General features: G+C 37.9%; 2 protein-coding genes across 3 annotated transcripts; one reads left to right on the top strand and one right to left on the bottom strand.

Moving 5' to 3' along the window:
• Positions 1 to 1,048: 1,048 nt before the first annotated feature.
• Positions 1,049 to 8,954, top strand: LOC121369084 (kelch-like protein 36). Of its 2 annotated transcripts, none has more exons than XM_041493929.1 (2): positions 1,049 to 1,142; positions 5,808 to 8,954. In XM_041493929.1, the coding sequence occupies exon 2, from the start codon at positions 5,814 to 5,816 to the stop codon at positions 7,596 to 7,598; it is 1,785 nt and encodes a 594-aa protein (XP_041349863.1). In that variant the 5' UTR covers positions 1,049 to 1,142; positions 5,808 to 5,813; the 3' UTR covers positions 7,599 to 8,954. The 2 variants fall into 2 exon arrangements, with proteins under 2 accessions (XP_041349863.1, XP_041349864.1); XM_041493930.1 differs by having other exon boundaries at positions 1,130 to 1,214.
• Positions 8,955 to 14,208: 5,254 nt separating this feature from the next.
• Positions 14,209 to 22,528, bottom strand: LOC121392582 (uncharacterized protein C12orf45 homolog). The gene is made up of 4 exons (XM_041523734.1): positions 22,369 to 22,528; positions 19,264 to 19,359; positions 16,652 to 16,788; positions 14,209 to 14,467 (listed from the first exon to the last, which is right to left on the bottom strand). Exons 1-4 carry the CDS (start codon positions 22,505 to 22,507, stop codon positions 14,234 to 14,236), a joined length of 606 nt encoding a protein of 201 aa, XP_041379668.1. The 5' UTR covers positions 22,508 to 22,528; the 3' UTR covers positions 14,209 to 14,233.
• Between the last annotated feature and the right edge of the window lie 417 nt (positions 22,529 to 22,945).

Raw genomic sequence — 22,945 nt, 5'->3', positions numbered from 1 at the left:
TTTAATATCCTACACGATATCGCGCCTCAAGTTAGTGATCTACCCGCTAGGCTGACTTTTGCCATTAAATCTTAATTAGTGAATTGTACCAAAGTTATGAGGCAACATCCTCCTCTTCAGGTGTCACTTTATACTAGTGGTTCGGGATGATGTAAAAGGAAGGAAATGTTTCATTTACGGTTATATGGCGTCCGGGATGATGTATTAATCTTCTTATCCAAGTTAATTTCAAGGAATACTATGTTAATACACAGACGGTATCACACAATGTTTTTAAAATTATAAAGTAAACTATTATTACAGTGTTCCACTTATTTTATTATATCGTTTTCACGGGTAAATACAATGTGCTGTTTTGTGGTATATGTTTGTTTTTAAAAGAAACAACGTATAACCTCCATCCATTTAAACAAAGTAGGCCTATGTGCTGTCATTGTTAAAAATCATAAGAATTATTATTATGACTTCTAAACAATATCAAACTCTTCAAACGGTACTTGCATTATATTCTAGCTAAACTTCAGCTAACAGGCCCGTATGAGCTACATCTAGAGTAGGGTGTCGCACAATGTTGGGGGGGGGGGGGGGTCACAAGACATATTTTTTATCTATAGATTTTCGTCCTCGAGTGGTGCACGTGCCTCCCAGCCAATGGCGTACAAAGGATATGGCAGGTATGGCACGTGCCCTGGGCGCCACTTCAAGAGGGCGCCACTGAGGGATACAGCTCTATAGTCCGAAGGTTCAATAGCTCCCAGGACCTCCACCCCACCACACCCCACCCTCACCCCGGTTCCTACAGGCCTAAATAACTGACCATTTTATTTCTGCATAAAACAGTTATTTTTCGCAATATCAGTGAATCAATGACATTGCGAAAAAGAATTTTTTATGGAGACACTGAATCCGCTAAGTTTGTAAGCCAGCAGTTTATAAATTCGAAAATACCGCCTTCTTCTTCACAACCGAAAGTGTTATGATGCAAACCATACATATCAAACCATTATAAGAGTTCCGCGAAAGGCATTCTGGGTAAAACAGTATTGCGCCGTGTTTACGATCCGGAAAGTCAGCTGATCGAGACATCGATACCTAAAATCACTAAATCTGAGTGTTTAGTAGGATTTACACCAACAATCCAGGTATGTCGAACTGGTCGGTATATTCAGCGATCGTATTACACAACGGGTGGCTCAAGTAACTGGGGCTGTTATGTAAGAATACTTTTTATTCTGATAATGATATGTCCTCGGCTTTAAATTCTATTTATAGTTCTGCACGTTGGGAAAGGGTTTATGATTTGAGGTGGTCAACTCGAACTACAATAAAACGGGACACTCCCAGTTTAATTCGAAAATAACTATCACACCAATGCCATTCCAGACCCTTAGGGACAATATTTAGTGTGTGTGTTGGGGGGCTATCTCCAGTAGGGGCGAGACAAACCAGATTTATCTTTGTTTATATAGAGTAGAACACATTCATACACAGTTTCTTTGGGCCTGAAATCTGAAGTTAACAATTATTTTGTTTAATGATACTACTAGAGCACATTGATAAATTAATCATCGATGTCAAACATTTGTTGTCTAACACTATAGTATTATAAGAGGAAACCGACTTCAGGCCCATGAAAACCAGGGGGGGGGGGAGGGGGGACTTGTGTCTCCCCCCCCCCCCCCCCCCCCCCGACTGAAAATGTATATATTGTCCTATTTTATATAGCCAGAGCTACATTTTTCCATTTGCAGGAAAGGATAATATCATATTTTATATGCACTTTCTCACAGGCAGGACAGAACATACCACAATGTATAGAGTAATTATTAATTTTAACTTGTATTTTCTTGCTCATATCCAATTAGGATTCAGGCACACTGTCCCGGGCACACAACTCTGTTACTGGTATCTGAATGTTATTGGTAGTGGTGGTCCGGTGATCGATTATAATCAAAAATTAATCTGATTGGCTTTTACAGTGTGATGATCGATTATACAGGGCTTCTAGAATTTGTATAAAATCCACTACCATGGGTTCAGTGATTTTTAAACATTTACTAGCCATGATTAAAAATTCACTAGCCCTACTTTACTTTAAGTTAATACAATTTTACTAAATAATAGTAATAATCAGATATGTCACCTAAAGAGGAAGATAGAGCTTAAAAACACTAACATTGGAGGGTTGGGGTGGGGGCAGGATATTCATATTTACAAAATAGACTTAACTGCAACATTTGACACACACACACACACCCCCCCCCCCTCCCGCCAAAAAAAAAAATTTCAAAAAAAAATTCACTATAGCTGTCGGACATAGCAATAGTAGTTATTTACTAGCCCAACATTGAATATCACTAGCCATGGGAGTGGGGCTACCATAATGTAGAAGCCCTGATTATAAAAATCCATAATTGATTGTGTGGGGAAATGTTAACTGTAACTGTTCCTCCAGTTTAGATGTAAATATACAGTGGTTTTGGTTTGTTTTCATGTGTATATAAAGACAAAGTATATTAAATAGTTAATGAAGGTACAGTTAGCCATTTGCAGGGTTCACACAACAATAGGTACATGGTCTTTATAATTCAAAGCCTTCTTATGGACATGGAATTCTAACCAATTGTGTAATCGAAAGTTGATAGGTTGGTGCCAACCGATTATAACCGATGATTGATGATAAAATCCCAACCGCTTCCTATCACTACTATTTGGGCTGTTTGTCCAGAACAGTGGGTTAATTGTTGGCAGATCCCAAGAATGGTTACAGAATTCTAGTGACATCCCCCACCCCCAGGGGCGGGGAGTAGCCCAGTGGTACAGCACTTGCTCGATGCACGGTCGGTCTGGGATCGATCCCTGTCGGTGGGCCCATTGGGCTATTTCTCGTTCCAGCCAGTGCACCACGGCTGTTATATCAAAGGCCATGGTATGTACTATCCTGTCTTTGGGATGGTGCATATAAAAGATTCATTGCAGCTAATTGAAAAGAATAGCCCATGAAATGGTGACAGCGTGTTTCCTCTTTCAGTATATGTGTGGTCCTTAACCATATGTTTGACGCCATATAACTGTAAATAAAATGTGTTGAGTGTGTCATTATATAAAAAAATTCATATTAGTGACCCCACCCCCCTTTACAAGATCCTGGATCTACCCCTTTTGATGGTTTATTGATAGTGATTAGTGAGAGGAAAGTTGGTATAATTAACCTTTCACCTCCTCACTGACAACCACGTCCTCAGTAGGGTAGTGATTAAGCTATCACACTTAAGGCTGCAGGTACTGGGATGTGAACCCATCACATTCCAGTACCAGCTCCCACCCGGCAGAGTTTAACAATGACTTAATGGGTAGGTCTAGGAGCAGGATGTAGTCATGTTGTATTGTGCTCACCTGATGCGCGATCGATCCCCATCGGTGGGCCCATTGGACTATTTCTCTTTTCAGCCAGTGTACCACGACTGGTAATATCAAAGGTCGTGGTATGTGCTATCCTGTTTGTGGAATGGTTCATATAACAGATCCTTTGCTACTAATTAAAAAAAAAGTATCTGGTTTTCTTTGTAAGACTATATGTCAACTTACCAAATGTTTGACATTCAATAGCCGTGATTAATAAATCAGTGTTCTCTAGTGGTGTCGTTGAACAAAACAAAGGCGGGATTTAGCTCATTTAACATTTTATGATGTTTCATTATTCAATATTTTATGTATTTTACTGTCCTTTTCATAAGTTGGTTAAAAAAGGATTTTTTGTTTAAATACAAAAGAAATGTAAAGAAATGTAATAAAATGCTCAAAAACTAAACATTTCTTTTTCGTGACTTTTAATTGAATATGACATCATAGAAAGTAACGCTTTGTTTACTCTCGACTTTACAATACTCTAACAGGATACTATTTGTTTTAAGGGGATTGTTTGGAACAGTGTTTATTATATCCAGTGAACTTTATTTTCATTTGACTTTACTATAAACATATTTATGTACAGGTAAGTAACATTTTTATTGTTGTCAGTTTCAAAGTATGGTCCTTGCAATCAAGTCAGTCCTTAGGGTCTCGAAATTACAATACTCAGTTCAGTTACTGTATATAATGTGTACATGTATATAACTCCATTATACACTTTTTTCATCTCTCATCAATTACAGCTGTTACCAATACATAATTTATCTGCATGCTTAGTGTATATATATATATATATTATATGACATTTCTGTAAGGAGATATTCAGTGAAATATTGACTGCGTTATTTATGCCGCTCAGTATAGTTCACAGTGTGCATTCATGTCTGCTTTGAACCTGCATCAGAGAAGCTAGTCCCTGTTCACTTACATGTACACTTTGCTTTTGTAGAGCAGTAAACCTGCATCGGTGTGTGTATGACTTGTTAGATGACATTCCATTACACTGCAGGTTGGAGGGCTGGGCATTAAAAGTACACTAATATCACTGATTAATCTCATGGGTGTAGGAATGCACCAAAAGGGGGGGGGGGGGGGGCAAACACACATACTCATATATCTATATAAATACACCTACAAATATATATAAAAAACATTGCTGCTGTTACAATGTGTACCCCACCCCCCTCCCTGCTTCCTACACCAGTGAATCTGTATACCTGTACATATCCTGATACAATGGTGTTTGTTTTTAGTACATCACCTCTATTAGTTCACAGTAGTGTTGGAATGGGGGTGGGGGAGCAGGGTACCCTACACTCCTCATTTTCAGAGCAGGCATGTCCGAATGATGTCTGGAGTGGGGGAGGACAGGCTCTAGTGGGGAGAACACAAGCCATATTGTTATCTTTATTTATATAGCATCCTCAAGTGGGAGGGGCCCATGCACGGCCCCACACTCTAGATCCTACAAGCCTGCTGGCATCCTCTTGATGTCTGTGAATAGTTAAAAATATCAGTCCTTCTGAACAAATCTAATACAGTGTGTTGTATACTAAGTGACAAAAGAAATGCGAATTGGAAAATAACATTTAAAATTATGTAAAATTTTGTAAAACGGTTAAACCAATCACAGAACAAAAAACAACCACCAAATAAGTACATTTATCTGTCCAGTGAAGGGATGGGACGTAGCTCAGTAATAAAGCGCTCACTTGGTGTACGGTCAGTCTGGGATCGATTCCCGTCGGTGGGCCCATTGGGCTGTTTCTCTTTCCAGCCAGTGCTCCACAACTGGTATAACAAAGGCCATGGTATATACTATCCTGTCTGGGATGGTTCATATAAAAGATCCTTTGCTGCTAATCGAAAAGAGTAGTCCATAAAGTGGCGACAATAGGTTTCCTTCCTCAATATCTTTGTGGTTTGTAAACATATGTCTGATGTCTTATAACCATAAATAAAATGTGTTGGGTGTGTTGTTGAATAAAACATTTCCTTCCTTCCTGCCCAACGATGAATGTTTGTTAGAATTGGCGATCCTGGACCCCTGTGTTGGAACCTTTCATCCTTGGATCTACCACTGGGGAATACATGTTACCTATATTAATCAGGGATGTAACATGGTCTGGGCCTTTGTGTGGAAGGTACATATTAATATGTACCTAGCAGAGCCTTTTGTCTATACTTTTGCCAACCCCAACCCCGCCAACCTATGCCCCTGGGCCCTGTTCCACAAAGCCATCTTAGCCCTAAGATCACCTTAAATGCATAACTACCTTATGCACTACGGTAATCTTAGTGCTAAGATTGCTTCATGGAATGGGGCCCTGTTCTTTTGTCTTTCACTATAATAACTTTAACTGTATAAAGGAACCTGTTTTACTTTATTTTTTAAGGTCACTATGGCAACCAGTCTTCTAGAACAGGAGTCATGCCCTATTCCTGGAATGGAATTCATCTACTTAACAGAGACCAAAATAAAATACATTAACACAAACTTCAAGAAAGTGAAAGCCAAAATCTACGACCACATGTGTGACGTAAAGCTTCAGGTTGGCACTACAACCTACAAAGCTCATCGGGATGTGTTGTCGGAGGCAAGCGACTACTTCGCCGCCATGTTCAGCCACAACATGAAAGAAAAAAAGCAGGACACCATTGAACTTTTGGAAATCACACCAATGGGGATATCGGTGATTTTAGACTATTTTTATCACGGTCACGTGACGATAGATTCGGATATAATAGAAGACGTTTTGGAGGCCGCCCGATTCTTTCATGTCGAGTGGCTCCTGGAAGCTTGTTCTGAATATATTGTCCGCCATCTTGTGCTAGAGAACTACCAAGAGGTGTTGACCCTTGCCGATAGGTTTTGTCTTGTCGACCTGAAAGGCGATATATTTAAGTTTTTTGCCAAGAATATCAGCATCCTGTCTGAGAAACCTGACTTTTACAAGAACCTTTCTGTTGAACTGCTGTCTCAGTTTCTGAGAGAAAACATTTACATTGACGTTGACGAAGAGTTTATCATGTACATGATATTAGACTGGGTCAGAACTGAGAGACAGACTAGGAAGGAATACCTTATACCATTGCTGCGGCTTGTTCGTTTTCCACTATTTGCCCTCGATTCGCTTGACAATTTGCCCAAAGAAGTTCTTTCATCACTGGAGATACGAGACGCTGTGGAAGAAGCTAAAGACTACCATTACATTATCTCTGCACAGAGTCTGAAAACCGAGGAAAGATTTCAGGCCCGGGGATCTAAGCCTGTGCTGACTGTGATGTCATTCTCAGAGGAACAAAATGCAATCTTGTACAAGGAACCGGAGAAAAGCGCTGTGGTCATTGAACAACTTAGTGACACCGGTCTTCAGTTGGACTTTGAGTTTGCCAGCTCAGCGAAGGTGGGAAACTTCCTCTATGCTCTAGGTGGATATGGTGTTGATGTTTTCAGTTCAGAAAGAGTCTTCCGGTTCGATCCCCGGCATCGCGAGTGGACGGAAATGGCCTCGATGAACTTCAAGAGGGTTTCATTTGCAAGCTGCAGCTCTGGAGACAAAATCTACGTGTTTGGGGGAATAAACCACCATCTCAACAACGACGGGCAGGAGATCGATGTTATTCTGGACTCGGTTGAAGTCTACCACCCATACGACAATGCCTGGATCGTTCTGCCCGACCTGATCCACGGATCGTACTACCAGTCAGCAGCTTACGTTGATGATGACCTCTACCTGACAGGAGGGATCAGCGAGGATCCCCGGGATCCAGTCCCGATGACTGCTTGTTACAAGTTCTCCCTCGGATCGTTAACATGGGAGCCCATACCAGAGATGCAGTATCCACGACACAGTCACAGCATGACACTCATCAATAAGAAACTCTACGTCATAGGAGGCTTCACCAGCTCGGGGTACGGTACCTTTGTGGACAGCTTCACCAACGAGGTGTTTGACATTGAGACAATGCAGTGGTCTGCCATAGCGACCACACCGGTGGCCCTCGGGCACATTTTCTACGACGTTTGTTACTTTAATGACATAGTTTATGTGCTAGGAGAAGCAGAAGGCTCGTGCTGTTTGCATTCTTATGACGTGAAGAACAACAAATTTCTTGCTGGTGACCATGTGGGTGCGAATATAAGAAAAATATGCTTGTTGAATGTAGCCTACCCAATTGATTAATGAGACGTGAACTGTATTTTTAATGGTGCATGGTTGATAGGTATTCATTGCAGCCAGTATTTAAACATTGTTAGTAATATTTATTTATGTCACAGGCATATAATCAGTTATTTATGTCATTTATGGAAGCATGTGAAATGGAGATCTGAAGGTGTAGGAGCCCATAATTGGGGAAATGGGCATTTGGTTGGGGCAATTTAAAGACCAAATTATGTTATTACCATTTCTGTCCGAACCCCCAGTTAAGTGCCAATGATTGATGTTCTCAAGAATTATAGTTAATGTTTCAGCTTTGTTAATAAATAATTTTTATGTTTATGCTACCTATGAAGTCTAATTTTTCCAGGTAGTTATTAGTTATGGTTCATAACGATGCTGTTTACTACATGTATAATCTGTCATGGAACATAAAACATTAATATCTTTTGATAATAGATGTAGCTCCTATAACTGCTTAATTTTTTTTCAGTGTACATGTAGTGTGACAGTAACATGACCCTGTTCTTTGATTATAACCATAGTGCTTTCTTGAATGTGGTTTAACAACTTGCTAGTTTGTTTGGGCATTTTTTGTTAATGAAATAATCCTTGAGCACTAGACAATAGTGTATTGGCTTGATTGTTAAATACTGTCGTGTTTTAGTTCATGAAAGAATCTGTTTGGTACTTCTTGAAAATTTAGTTTGTGGATGTTTTAGTAGCATTCTTATGGATCATATTCACTGCAACCCCAGCAATTGACCGCAGAAGTCAGCAATGTCGAGCAGTTTGTAATTCTCCAAGGCACAGTTTTGTCTAGGACTATATTCAGGTATTTTTTTCAATGGCGTGGACATTTTGTTAATTGCAGGTGTTGCACTTGCATAGGAAGCGGGTGTGGTGGGGGGGACAAGTGTCCCCCATTTTGTAAAAGCAGGGATGGTTTTTATATATTTATACATGTATTTATATATATATGTATGTGTGTGTGCCCACCTTCCTACGCCCGTGATATTACAGTATGAGAGACGAACTAGTTTGGAAATATATAGATTGAAATAAACAATATTATTGCTAAGAAAGTACTGTAAAATAAGAACAGAACAGTAACACTTAAGTAGTGTCTTGTTACAAACTGTGTATATAATGGTAGACTAAAATAAAACAGGGTCCATGCTTATAAAAGTTTTAGTCATGACTCAGTCTTTAATGACATCACACGCTTCTCTATGTAGCAATTTCTCATTGACACTGATCACAGATGAATGGATGGCTAGGCTTAGTCTTTATGTTTGTTGTTATTTATATTTAAATTCATGCTTTTTGTACTGTTATCCAGTTCCACATTTTTGCTGTGGTTTTGTTTTTAATAGTAAACTGTTAATACTGAGATCAAAGGATGGATCTTAATATTGTTAATGGGGCATTCCTTTCATTAAATTTAAATGCTTTACAAATATTGAATTCTCAAATATTATATTTTGTATTGGCATTTTTTGTTTGTTAAACTGACTTGTTATTGTGAGTTGATGTTGTTAAAAACAGAAATGAATTTTTGTATAGAATAGGCATCCATCCATGTTTGTGCAATCTGAATGGAATCATTGTAGTAGCAACCAAATGAATCATTGTACCCTTTCCATTGGTGCTAGGTAGCCATGCAGGTGTTGCCTGTATCAGGGCTGGGAATTCTCCTCAGATCAGCGGTTTTCCTCTCATGGAAAGTTGCATTTCCTCGCATTTTAATCGTCTTTTTCTCCAAAATGTATCAGATGGCACAGATTTTAACCTACATGTAGGATTTCAAGAATTTCCAGGACCCCTCTAGATTTCCTCTTTTTCAGTTCATCAATTCCCACCCCTGCTGGTATGCCTTGAAGAATCACACACATGTGCACAAATTTATATGGGGGGGGGGGGGGGGTCTAGACAGTGTTGAGCAAAATTTCTAGAGGGGTCAAGCCATGCTCCCCCCAAAATATTTGTTTTAAAAAACCAAGCGGGGTGGGGTGGGTTTCAACCCACCTGCCCGGCACTCTCACATGAATCAATCTGTGCTCTATTTCTTTCATCTGTGTTCTAACCACTATGGAGATCCATAGAAATGACGTCCCCAATTCATCTTCAACAATATGTCATCGAAAGTTTACAGTCACTGATATACAGCTTTAATGAATTATGGTAAAATAAAATACCCATGTTGAAAAATGAATGCCATGTACATCTGGGGCCTAATTCACAAAAGTCTCTTCTAAATGCTCTGCTAGACCACACAGCATTCTCTTTGCAAGTCTTTTACCATTGTACTGCTAGATCACAAAATTACGAGAGTTCAGTGAATTAGGTCCCTGATCACTAGGTAACATTAAGCAGCATGATAAAAATTGTGTTAGTGGGAAGCCAATTTAAAATACGTTTTGACAAATCTCTGCCATAACATCACAATAATACATCGACAAATCCTATGAGCATGTATATGTATGATTTAATGGGCAGAGACTTTATGACTGGTTGATTTTTTTTGTTGCCCATCATGGGAGTCGCTAGGAATTGTTTTAATTAAAGAGCTCATATTAGTACATTTGTTTTTAGCAAAGAACAGTAAAAAACAGAATGATTTTGTCAAAAAGGGTGTTTGTTCACACAGCCTGAACCATCTTAGTGACACATCTAAAACATTCATTGTTTTATATCCAGTGCACCACGACTGGTATATTAAAGGCCGTGGTATGTGCTATCCTGTCTGTGGAATAGTGCATATAAAAGATCCCTTGCTGTTAATCGAAAAGAGTAGTCCATGAAGTGGCGACAGCGGGTTTCCTGTCTCAATATCTGTGTGGTACTTAACCATGTCCGACATCATATAAGCGTAAATAAAATGTGTTGAGTGTGTTGTTAAATAAAACATTTCCTTCCTTCATTTATTGTTTTATTGTACAATTATACATTTGTATTTTTTTAATGTTATTAATGTGTTAAGACATTTATTGATTATCTTCTTTCAGCATACCAGTGCTTTGACATGTAGTTCAAGATAACTTCATTTCAAATTATTTTCCTGCTTATGTCCAGTTAAGGTTCAAGCACACTGTCCTGGGCACACACCTCAACTATCTGGGCTGTCTGTCCAGGATGGTGGGTTAGTTGTTAGTGAGAGAGAAATGTGTGTAGTGGTCATTAAAACTTGCTCTGGGTGGGAGCTGGTACCTAAAGTCTGATGGCCTAACTACGACACCAAAAGGCCAGTCAAGATAAAATTGTTACTGTACTTATTTTTATAGCAAGGAAGGCACAAAAATGTATACATCACACATTAGTCAGAAAACATCTATAATCAAGTTAATTTAGTTTCTCAAAGTTTCATCCAAAGAAGGTTCAAGTACACTGTCCTGGACACACGCACACACACATAGACACCTACCTCAGTTATCTTTACAATATGTCCAAGACCACTGCACCATCAAAATTCACTGTGGGTGGCAGCTAGTGCTGTGATGTGAACCTGATATAATTACCATCCTTAATTATAATACTAATGGCTTAATCACTACGCCACTGATGCTGGTTTGTCAAACTAAAAGATGCCAATATAATCTCTGATAAAAGTTAACCTGCAATATACACAATGTAATAATTAAATGACTAGGGGTACATAACAGGAATTCTAGATACAGATCTGATTGCAAATTGGTTGTGCCTGGGCTTGGTATTTAGCTGGTCTGTGATACATGGACAAGTTGTGAAAATATGTTAACCACTTTTAAATAAAACCACATTCCAAATGTTACAGATTTTTACAAAAGATGTGCATGATAATTTATAGATGTATGTACATATATATAAATCTGTGTTTTCTTTACTATACATTTGATTTTAATCTAATATTATGATGTTACAAAGATAAATCATGATTAAAAATTAAAATTAAATCATTGTATTTTATATACATGTACATGTACATCTGTTGGTCCATCGTTGTCCATAGGCTACTAAAGATGAGGTTAAAGATTCACTAAATGTTTGATCACGAGTTTGTAGCACGAGGCTTGGAAGCAATGAAAAGAAAAGTTTAATAACTGCCAGAATGAAAATCAAGTATGGAATCACCAATGTACTGATCTTTCTGATTAAATGTTTTACAGTGAAACCCCTCTAAACCGGACCTTCTTGGGACCAAGACAAATGTCCGGTTTTAAGAGGTTAAGCTCGGTCTTGGTTTTTAAAAACGAACTGTAAAACATCCGGTTTTGAGGGAATTTTGGTTTACAGAGGGTCCGGTCCTGAAAGGTTTCATGGTAGTATGCAAGCAACATGTGAATTTTGATAATGTATATAATATGATTTAAAAAAAAAAAAAAAAAAAAATTCTTTTTCTTACTGTTATAGTTAGTTGCTAAGAAAGCCTAACATTGCTTTCACTATGTAGTCCATGAAGTGGCGACAGCAGGTTTCCTCTCTCAATATCTGTGTGATGCTTAACCATATGTCTGACGTCATATAACCGTAAATAAAATATGTTGAGTGCGTCACTAAATAAAACATTTCCTTCCAGTTGCATGCTTTGTGCCATCAAAATAGACTAATCTTCTCTAAACCAAGTGTGAAAACGGTGTAGTTTTAGTGTGTATCAATGTGTAATCAAACCTGTATGGAAAGGAATGTTTGTTCAATGCCACTTAGCACATTAATTTGCAGTTATTAAATATGAAACATGGTCTTTGTAATTCTGGGGTGGGGTGGGGTGGGGAGGGAGACGAGTTCAGTCAATAGAGTGCTTGCCTGAGGTGCACAAGTTTTAGAATTTAACCTTGTTAGCAGATAAACTCTTGATCAAACATTTAGTAAGTTTTAATCTTAAATAATCTGTAATGGTGGACCAATGGCCAACCAATATTTCTTAGTTTTTACTGCCCAATACATTTGGTTCAAGCAAAATGTGAACTACATTCCCTATTCTAGAAAATATTTTATACTTTTAAGATATAGATCTTTTTGCATTTACAATGTTCAGTTTTTGCTACTAGTACTTTTATTTTCCATCTGCTCTTCATTTTACGGTTTTATTGCAATAAACCATTTGTCAACTCAGTTTGTATGTTTTATTTCACAATATGTATATATTTTTTTCATTGTGTTTTTGTGCTTACATTCAGTTATCTGGGCTACCTGTTAACAAGAAGGGTTTATATGCCTATATAATTATGTCCATCTGTTAACCTTTTCTTGTCCGGACCATATCTTGCATACATGACCATCAAACCTCATACGTAGGAACAACTTGGGATGGCAGTGTGTCACATACTATTACTAGGTCACTGTGACTTACTTTTCAGTCTACTGCACATAACAGTGAATATCTTGCATACAGAAAACCAGCTTTACTTTTAACATTACAAACTCTGTTTCACTTTATTCAAATGTGTCGCAGGTTTGTTATAAGGGAAGTTGCAGACCCTAGTTTCAGCCTGGACACTACTAACCGTTAACACATCTGTTTAAAGTTAAAATAAAATAAAAAAATTAAAAGTTTGTTTTGTTTAATGACACCACTAGAACACTGATTTATTAATCATCGGCTATTGGATGTCAAAACATTTGGTAATTTGGACATTTAGTCTTAGATAGGAAACCCACTGCAATTTTTTCATTAGAAGCAAGGGATCTTTTATATACACTGTCCCACAGACAGGATAACACATACAACATCCTTTCGTGGTGAACTGGCTGGAATGAGAAATAGCCCAATGGACCCACCAACAGTGATCAATCCTAGACCAACCACACATCAAGCAAGTGCATTACACTGGGCTACGTCCTGTCCATTTAAAAGTTGAAATAAATTGACTCAACAGTCTGTAACACTCGAACAGGGAAATATCATCTTAAATAAACTAGAGATGGTCTTCATTACTTCTCTGTGGTACATGTGGGTTTTTTAATTATGGAAAATGTATTTCACGGTCTTACAAACACCAGGTAGAACCAAAAACATTTGGATGTATGGAAATGGATTATATAGATGAAATCTGAGTAATGTCCGATTTAAATTGTAATAAACTGTATTTAATAGAAATATGCAGCTGTGTTTAACGACTAGGGTCTGTTACTTTAAAATTTGTTTTGTTTCACAGCACCACTGGTACACATCAATTAATTAATCGTCGACTACTGGATGTCAAACATTTAGTAATTCTGACTTGTAGTCGTCAGAGGAAATCCGCACTACATTTTTCTTAATGCAGCAAGGGATCTTTTTATAGGCACTTTCCACAGACAGGAAAGCACATACCATGGCCTTTGACCAGTTGTGGTGCACTGGTTGGAAGGAGAAAACACCCAATCAGTTGAATGGATTCACCGAGGTGGTTTGATCCTACTACGCAAGCACCTCCAGCGAGCAACACCAAGTCTTGGAGAGTAAACCTGCATAATTTTTTCATTAGTAGCAAGGGATATTTTATATGCACCATTCCACGGACAGGAAAGCACATACCACAGCCTTTTGAAATTCCAGCATGATGCAGTAGCTGAAACGAGACTAGATTCAAACATATTCAACTCAAAATACTAGAGAACATCATGACTATAACCTCACATTAACCAAAGTATAAATTTTAAAGTAACTCAAACAAATCCAAAACAATTTTATTTCATAACTATCTCTCTATGATGTCACTTGTGTTACTGGATTCAGAGTTGCTCTTGCCAAGTTCTACAATATGTGGTTTTCTTTTGGGCAAGTTTGTATTTAATTTTATGGAGTCTTCGGTCACATGTGAGTATATTTTTTCACACAGCAAATCATCTGAGTCATCAGAGTCCGAATCGCTGGAACTGTCACTGAAGTCTTCATCGGAACACGAATCGTTGGTTTCTATGAGAGCCAGATTCTGAAATGATAAAAAATGGCAAAACTATTATTATATTCCAGGTAAATGTTTAACGACATTTCAGCACATTTTTTTAACTGCAGTTATTTGATGTCTAGCATGAATTTCTGAGAGAGTATTGTGTGTGTGTGTGTGTGTGTGTGTGAGAGAGAGAAAGATATATATAGAGACAGACAGAAGAAGTTTGATTTGTTTCACGACACCACTGGAGCGCACTGATTAATTAATAATTGGCTATCGGATGTCAAACATTTAGTAATTCTGACTCGTAGTTATCAGAAGAAACCCGCTACATTTTTCCTAATGCAGCAAGGGATCTTTTATATGCACTTTCCCACAGGTAGGAAAGCACATACCACGGCCTTTGTTCAGTTGTGGTGCACTGGTTGGAAAGAGAATGGATCCACTGAGGTGGTTCGATCCTGTGATGCAAGCACCCCAAGCGAGCATTCAACCAACTGAGATACATCCAGCCCCTTCTGAGAGAGAGAGTTTTGTGTGTGTGTGAGAGAGACAGAGAGAAAGACAGAGAAAACTGTGGTAATGGCTGAAATGAAAAACATGATTCCATCTAGAACTTGTCTTACAACCTATCACACCTCTACCAGTGACCTACCACTGAGCTACATTCCATCCTGCATACATGTATTTACGGTATCTCAATAAAAAACTTAAGCCTTTACATGGGTATATAAAACTGTCACATGGCTATAAAAAGCAACATAAAGATAAAGAGTTGCTATTTTATTAGAAATACTAAGTAATTATAAAACATTTAAAACCGTAAATGAGAAAGGGTAAGAAAGAAAAGTGAGATATTCTGGCTGCAAAAGAAATGTTTATGAGCTCGGAGATCACCCTGCCTATTACCAGATTAGCCAACTGCTAATTTTTATACCAGGGCCTGTGCTTATAAAAACTCCAGACTCAATCTCTAATGACGTCACACGCATACAATTTGTATGACGTTGTCATGACATTAGTGTCTCAGACTCTATTAGTCTCGAGTATAGACTCTAGAAGTTTTATAAGCACCAGGCCTGGTGGTAACATAATGTAATATTTGGCAACTAAAATTGTGTTTAAATTAGCCACTTTTAAAATAATGTTAAAATACTCTACCAGGGCTCACACTGGAATGAATTTAAGTTCAATCAATTTTCAGGTTAAAATGTGGTTTATTTATGGAAAATTTTATTAGTCAAAAAACTAAATCCTGTAGCCACTTTGTATGAAAATGAGCAATTGGGTAATTTGGCAAATATACAGGGTGAGCCCTGCTCTATATATCTGAAAATTGGCTTAAACTAAATTTGTTTCAGCCTTTGCCCCTGTGAGATGGTTCATATGTTTATTTGATCTAACAATTTTCATTTCAACTTATTTTCATGCTTATATCCAATTAAGGTTCAAGCATGCCATCCTGGGCACACATCTGTGTTGTCTGTGTGGGTTGGTTGTTAGCGTCTAGTGAGAGACAAGAGGGTGTAGTGATTTTACACCTACCCAATGAGTCATTAAAACTCACTGTGGGTGGGAGCCAGTACCGGGCTGTGAACTCTGTACCTACCAGCATTTTGTCCAATGGCCTAACAACGACACCACCGAGGTCAGCGTTCTGACAACTAATCAGTCTAGTTTAACCCATACCATCTCTATGATGGGTCCTGAGCATCCATCCTAACAACGACACCACCGAGGTCGGCTTTCTGACAACTAATCTGTCTAGTTAAATCCATACCATCTCTATGATGGGTCCCAAGCATCCATCCTAACCACGACACCACTGAGGCCGGTTTAAGACAATCAGTCTAGTTTAACCCATACCATCTCTATGATGGGTCCTGAGCATCCATCCTAACAACGACACCACCGAGGTTGGCTTTCTGACAACTAATCTGTCTAGTTAAATCCATACCATCTCTATGATGGGTCCCAAGCATCCATCCTAACCACGACACCACTGAGGCCGGTTTAAGACAATCTGTCTAGTTTAACCCATACCATCTCTATGATGGGTCCTGAGCATCCATCCTAACAATGACACCACCGAGGCCAGTTTCAGACAATTACTCTGTCTAGTTTAACCCATACCATCTCTATGATGGTTCCCAAGCATCCATCCTAACAACAATACCATCGAGGCCGGTTTCTGACAATTAATCAGTCTAGTTTAACCCATACCATCTCTATGATGGGTCCTGAGCAGCCATCAACATTCTCTATATCCAGCTGATCTCTGGGCACAGTTTTCACCAGTTCATTCAAACTCTGATTGGCTGCTTCCATCTGAGGCAGGAAATTCTTAACTTGACCCAGAACTGAAAAGAAAGGTCTTCCATTACAGTTTAATTAAAAGGGCGACAACTCTTTACAAAAAAAAGAAGAGAAAAAAGCCAAAAAATAACAAGTTAATAAGGATATACTGTTCCATTTATTTTTGTACCAATGAACATCTGTTGTAGTAGTTATGGAAAAGAGACCATTAACCGAGTTGAAGATACATATACAAACAATATTTTATGAAGGATATGTGGCGGGACGTTTGCTTGATGCATAGTCAGTCCGGGATCGATCCCTGTCGGTAGACCCATTGGGCTATTTCTCGCTCCAGCCAGTGCACCACGACTTGTATATCAAAGGCCGTGGTATGTGTTATCCTGTCTGTGAGATGGTGCATATTAAAGATCCCTTGCTGCTAATCGAAAAGAGTAGCGGGTTTCCTCTCTCCATATCTGTGTGGTCCGTAACCATGTCTGATGCCATATAACCGTAAATAAAATGTGTTGAGTGTGCCGTTAAATAAAACATTTCCTTCCTTCCTACCGTATGAGGGGTGATTAAACAAATATTCAAATTAAAAATGTTTAATTTGTGTGTGTTTATTTGGAATAGAGGGCATTTCGGTCCCTTTTTTACAATTTTTTTCATATCAATTCAAATCATTCCAAAATCCTTTTACGTGATGATTCATAGAAATGTTACGATTTTAAATATCAATCACTGAAATTTAATACAGAATGAAGGACATTTCAGCCCCCTTTTTATTCATTTATAAAGAGAAATTTATCAAATTATGGGACAAACATCGTGGCAAAATTATTTGGTGTGAAGAAACAAGATTTGAGATACCAGTTATTAGAATCTAATAAAGGAATGTTTATTTAACTCTTTTTTTTTACTAATACTAGGTTTCTTGACAGTACTATCCATTTTTTTAAAGTTGTCATAGAAGTCTTGTCCAAAAAGATCCTATGGGTTTAAAGGGTTGATAACCCCTCAACACATGGTGTATTAAGAGATCACCGGCCTCGGTGGCGCAGTGGTTAAGCCATCAAACTACAGGCTGATAGGTACAGGGTTCGCAGCCTGGTACCGGCTCCAACCCAGAGCGAGTTCTTAAGGGCTCAGTGGGTAGGTGTAAGACCACGACACCCTCTTCTCTCTCACTAACCACTAACCAACTAACCCATTGTCCTGGACAGACAGCCCAGATAGCTGAGGTGTGTGCCCACGATAGTGTGCTTGAACCTTAATTGGATATAAGCATGAAAATAAGTTGAAAGGAAATGAAATTGGAGATCAGTTTGTTTTGCTTAGTGACATTTGGTAATTCTGACTTGTAGGCATCAGAGGAAACCCGCTACATTTTTTTTAATGCAGCAAGGGATCTTTTATATACACCTTCCCACAGACAGGAAAGCACATACCACGGCCTTTGTCCAGTCGTGGTGCACTGGTTGGAACAAATACCGAATCAGTACACACATTAACAAATGAGATTCAGAACAACCTTAGGTATCCACATAATGTCACATACATAATCAGTTAAAAGTTTGTTTTGTTTAACGACACCACTAGAGCACTTGAGTAATTTTTCATTAGCTATTGGATGTCAAACATTTGGTAATTCTGACACGTAGTCATCAGAGGAAACCCGCTACATTTTTCCTTTTATATGCACCATCCCAGACAGGATAGCACATACCACGACCATTGGCATACCAGTCGTGGTGCACAAGCTGGAATAAAAAATAGCCGAATGGGCCCACTGACAGGGATCGATCTCAGACCAACCACACATCAAGCAAGTGCTTTATTACTGGGCTAAAAAGAAAATATACTAACCTATTGTTTTGCACAACTGATCTTAGGTGTTTAAATGTGATTTTAAAAAAAGAGAAAAAATCCACACATTCTGTACAAGTTAATCAGTTACAATTGACAGCAAGATTTATTTTTTCACAGTCTTTACCAGGAAAGGTGAGTGATCACACTCCACACTCACCTGATAAGTTTTAGGAGAGGGACAATTGACAGCCTTGTAACAAAATTTTAAATGCATTTTATTTGAAAATGTATGTGATTTCAGGAAAGTGATCTTCTGCTTGCCCTGATTTTGGTTGTGTCAAAGATTGTCTATACACACAGTCCTGACCATGGATTGGAATACACAAAGTAGAGCACTAATAAGAATAGAAAATAACCCATTGTGTTAAAAGGAAGGAAGGAAAGGAAGCAAATGGTTTATTTAACAATGCACTCAACACATTTTATTTACGGTTACATGGCGTCGGAATGTGTTAAAAGGAGACATCTTAGTAACTGATTCTTAGGTGTGCACTCTAACTTGTGAGCTTGTTGACTATTTGTTTTTTTAAGCGACTACAGTATTCAAAGTTAAAAAAGGAAGAAGAAAGAAACAAACAAAGAGAGAAAGAAGGAAAGAAAAATCCCACAAAGAAATCTAAATGAAAGAAATAAAAAAAGAAGAAAAAAGATTGAATTAAACAAACCAGAACTCCTTGGCACTCTGAAAGTCTGTGGCGAAATTCCAAAGTGTGGTTGTCTCCCTTTGGCTGTAAGCACATTCAGTCTGTCAGAGAGCAGATCTAGAGATGGAAAAATAAATAATTATATAACTCTTTATTTAGTACAATTACAATATATGCAGATTTTGGTGTGCTGAGTTTCTTTTTGAAGCATTTGTACTAGTCACCAAAGTGCAAGTATAATTCAAGAGTAAACTTGAAAAGGATCAAATTAAATGTCTATGACATCAGATTTAGAAAAATGTGTTTATTTTAGGCACAGTGCTTGGCGATCATGTAGTTTGTAAAAAAAATTGACAATCGGTTATACACAGTGCACTCCAGGTGTATTCTTGTAGTTGCATAAAAAAAAAAAAAGATACAGCTAAAGGATAGAACTCTATAGCAAAGTCAGAGGTTGTTTCAGTGACAGGCATGCTTGAACAGTTCTCTGGTGGAAGCATGCCAAAAATTACACAAACACATGCTAGAGGACACCCAACTATCACTTGGCATCTATGAAGAGATTACTTTACTATGTTGAATCTAGGATGTTTTTGCCCTGCAACCAGTTTGTATCCCTACTCCCAGACTTGTTTCGCCCTTAATCCTGTTTCTCCTATATTATTAAATTATTAAACAATGTGGGGGAAATTTATGAAGTTTGTTTTTCTTAAACACAGTTGTTTAAAGGGACAGACCCTAGTTTTTAAACACTACAGCATATTTTTCACTATTAGAGCCATTTATGATCACTGAAATCAAACATTACTTATATTTTATTGTTTAGATTATCCATTTCCGTACAAATGAAATGTTTCTGGTGTTTCTAATACCAATTTTTAATATTTTTAAAATTGCATGTGCATCTGAGAAATAACAGTTATGGAGTCACATTTTAGTTTTAGTTTTAAAGGTATTTCAATGTCACAGACTCTTCTTTCACTCTGTTGTATCCAAATTTGTTACAGGTTTGTAAATTGACCAAACTTAAGTGTCCATTGTTATGGGTTGAAACAAGAGTCTTGGTGAAAAATATGCCTTAGTGTTTATAAGCATTGTGAATGTATGTACATGTATTTACACGCTTTGTAAATTTGACCATGTACATTTTATGACATATTTGTAATAAAAAGAATTGTTTTATCTGCAATTTAGTATTCATTTGTCATTGATGATAAACTCAATGCAGGCTTTTTTTTTTATTCAGTTGATAGTTGTTTGGAATGGAAGGTTATGTAACATACCACCAATATCTGAACATACCGCTATGTGTGACTGTCCGATGTATAAAGTTGAGTGTGACACCATTCTAGTACACAAACTGTCTAAACTACTTTTTTTTTTAATTTCAACAATATAGAATTAACCTTAATTGGAAATAATTATAAAAAGTATAAACTAATTTATTACCAATTGAATAAAAATAATCAGCATTGTCTTTTACGCGTATTCATGATACCAGGGCCTTGCTTTGTGGTGTGGGGTGAAATAAAAGTTTGTTTTGTTTAACAACACCACTAGAGCACATTGATTTATTAATCATCAGCTATTGGATGTCAAACATTTGGTAATATTTGTGTCTGTTACTATTAGAGAGAAAACCTGCTACATTTTTTCATTAGTAGCAAGGGATCTTTTACATATATATACCATCCCACAGACAGGAAAGCACATGCCATGGGGCAAGATGGTCAGAACAATACTTCAGTATTTTTCAGTAGAACATTTAATTTGTATTTATTTATGTTAAAATACTTAGTGGGCAAAACGACCCATTTCAGAGGCAAAACAACCCGAGTTTTAGGATGAAACGACCAGGGCGAACTGGTAACATCATAATATGCATGGCCAAAACAACCAAGCGTTATGATCAAGGGATAACACATCAGGGTTATAGCGAAAACGGAACCGTGCCAAAACGGGCCCAGGCGAAAACAGAACCAAATTGGACAAAACGGAACCTGTGATGGCTAAAACGGCACCAAAATCTGAGGACAAAACGGAACCTGCGTTGGCTAAAACGGCACCAAAATCGATGGCTAAAACGGCACCGAACTCAAAACCAAAATTAAGGCATACACTTTTTAATGAACTTTGTTAGTTGCCTTTGATGACAACTTTATATAACTTGATAAGAAGTCCAAGCCTCCAAACCATTGTATTTTGAGTTTAATTGTAGGCTATTATATAAGGGAAAAAAGATCTATGACAACCGGATCCCCATACTTGTTTACTTAACGCACAGCCTCCCAATGTGGAGAGCTGCTATCCATTGAGAACTAATTAGCAATATATGCTCACTAAGGTTTGTCCATGTTCAGTCAAATTGGTATTAAAGCTACAGAACCCGAATCCATGGTGGGCGTGCCCGAACCATAAGGATGTGGGCACCTTAATATAGTTCCCATCCATCTGCACTTACAATGACTAATATTTGTATCTCCTGCAAAAGGTGTGTTCGTCCGTGCCAGGAAGGACTTCAGTGTGAGGGCTGTTTTAAATGGCAACACAGACATTGTGATACAGGTTAGTTGATTATATGTTAATTTTTTATTTATTTAAAGCTAAAAAATAGGGACCCCTCAACATTCGCTACTTTTCCTGTTCTCTGCCGTTTCTATACTGGTTACGGATTTCCTCTCTTTTGGTGGATACTTGAGAAACTTGTGATTGGGAGCATTTGATTATCAAAACAACTATTGACTGTTATTCCATGTAGGGCCTCGATTAGTGACGTTAAGCATCATTTTAGCACATGCTCAAGCTAAAAATAACAGTTGTACTGGTTCCGTTTTAGCCAGTACAGTGAGGTGCCGTTATAGCCACAATCGGTTCCGTTTTGGTAGTAGTTCCGTTTCAGCCTGATCCCAGACATCATCATGATCATGATCATTAGCCAACTTTTTGGTTGTCGGGAATTGCCAAAAAAATACATAGCTTGGTCTCTGACTGTAATGAGAGCGTATTTATGTCCAAATGTCCGTCTAGCTCTCTTACAGTCAGAGTACTCGGGCTACATGATCATGTTTACGATTTAGCCTGTTAACTAAAAAAAAACTATAAAAAAAAAACGCTAATTTTCCTCACCTTCGGAATATTTTTCTGAATAAAGAAGTTGTTTAGATGATTTCTGGTTAGCCGGTGTTTCAAGGCTTTCCGTTTGAGCCATTACTTTATCCTGAAATTTATCTTTTGGATCACGTTGATCCTCAATGGGCGCAGACATTTTCAATCTTTTGTGTCTTCCTCCACAGTTATGCAGGTCCACTGCAATAACATTATTCTTATTGACACGATTAAACATAGTTGTAATAGGTGTTTGGTATTCTATTAATATGAATAGATAATATAATTAATACATTTATAGATCATTAAGACTACTTAAAATAATTCCAATGAACAATAAAATTAATTCTTTTTAAAAACATTTTTTTATTTTTTTTAAATCTCCCTGGACTCGAAAGGAAATTACTATAAGAACAAAACGATTGGTACTATACCTGCGAATCCGGGTCGTTTCGCCCTTATTCCTATTCGACCCCAAGTCGTTTCGCCCTTATTCCCGTTCGCCCCGAGTCATTTCGTCCTTAGAATGAGTCGTTTCGTCCTCCATTATGAGTCGTTTCGCCCCTATGTATTGGGGTGGTACTAGTATGCAAAATTT

The sequence above is a fragment of the Gigantopelta aegis genome, chromosome 3, assembly GCF_016097555.1.
Source record: "Gigantopelta aegis isolate Gae_Host chromosome 3, Gae_host_genome, whole genome shotgun sequence".
Classification (NCBI taxonomy): Eukaryota; Metazoa; Mollusca; class Gastropoda; order Neomphalida; family Peltospiridae; genus Gigantopelta; species Gigantopelta aegis.
This window is presented reverse-complemented; position numbering and strand designations above follow the sequence as displayed.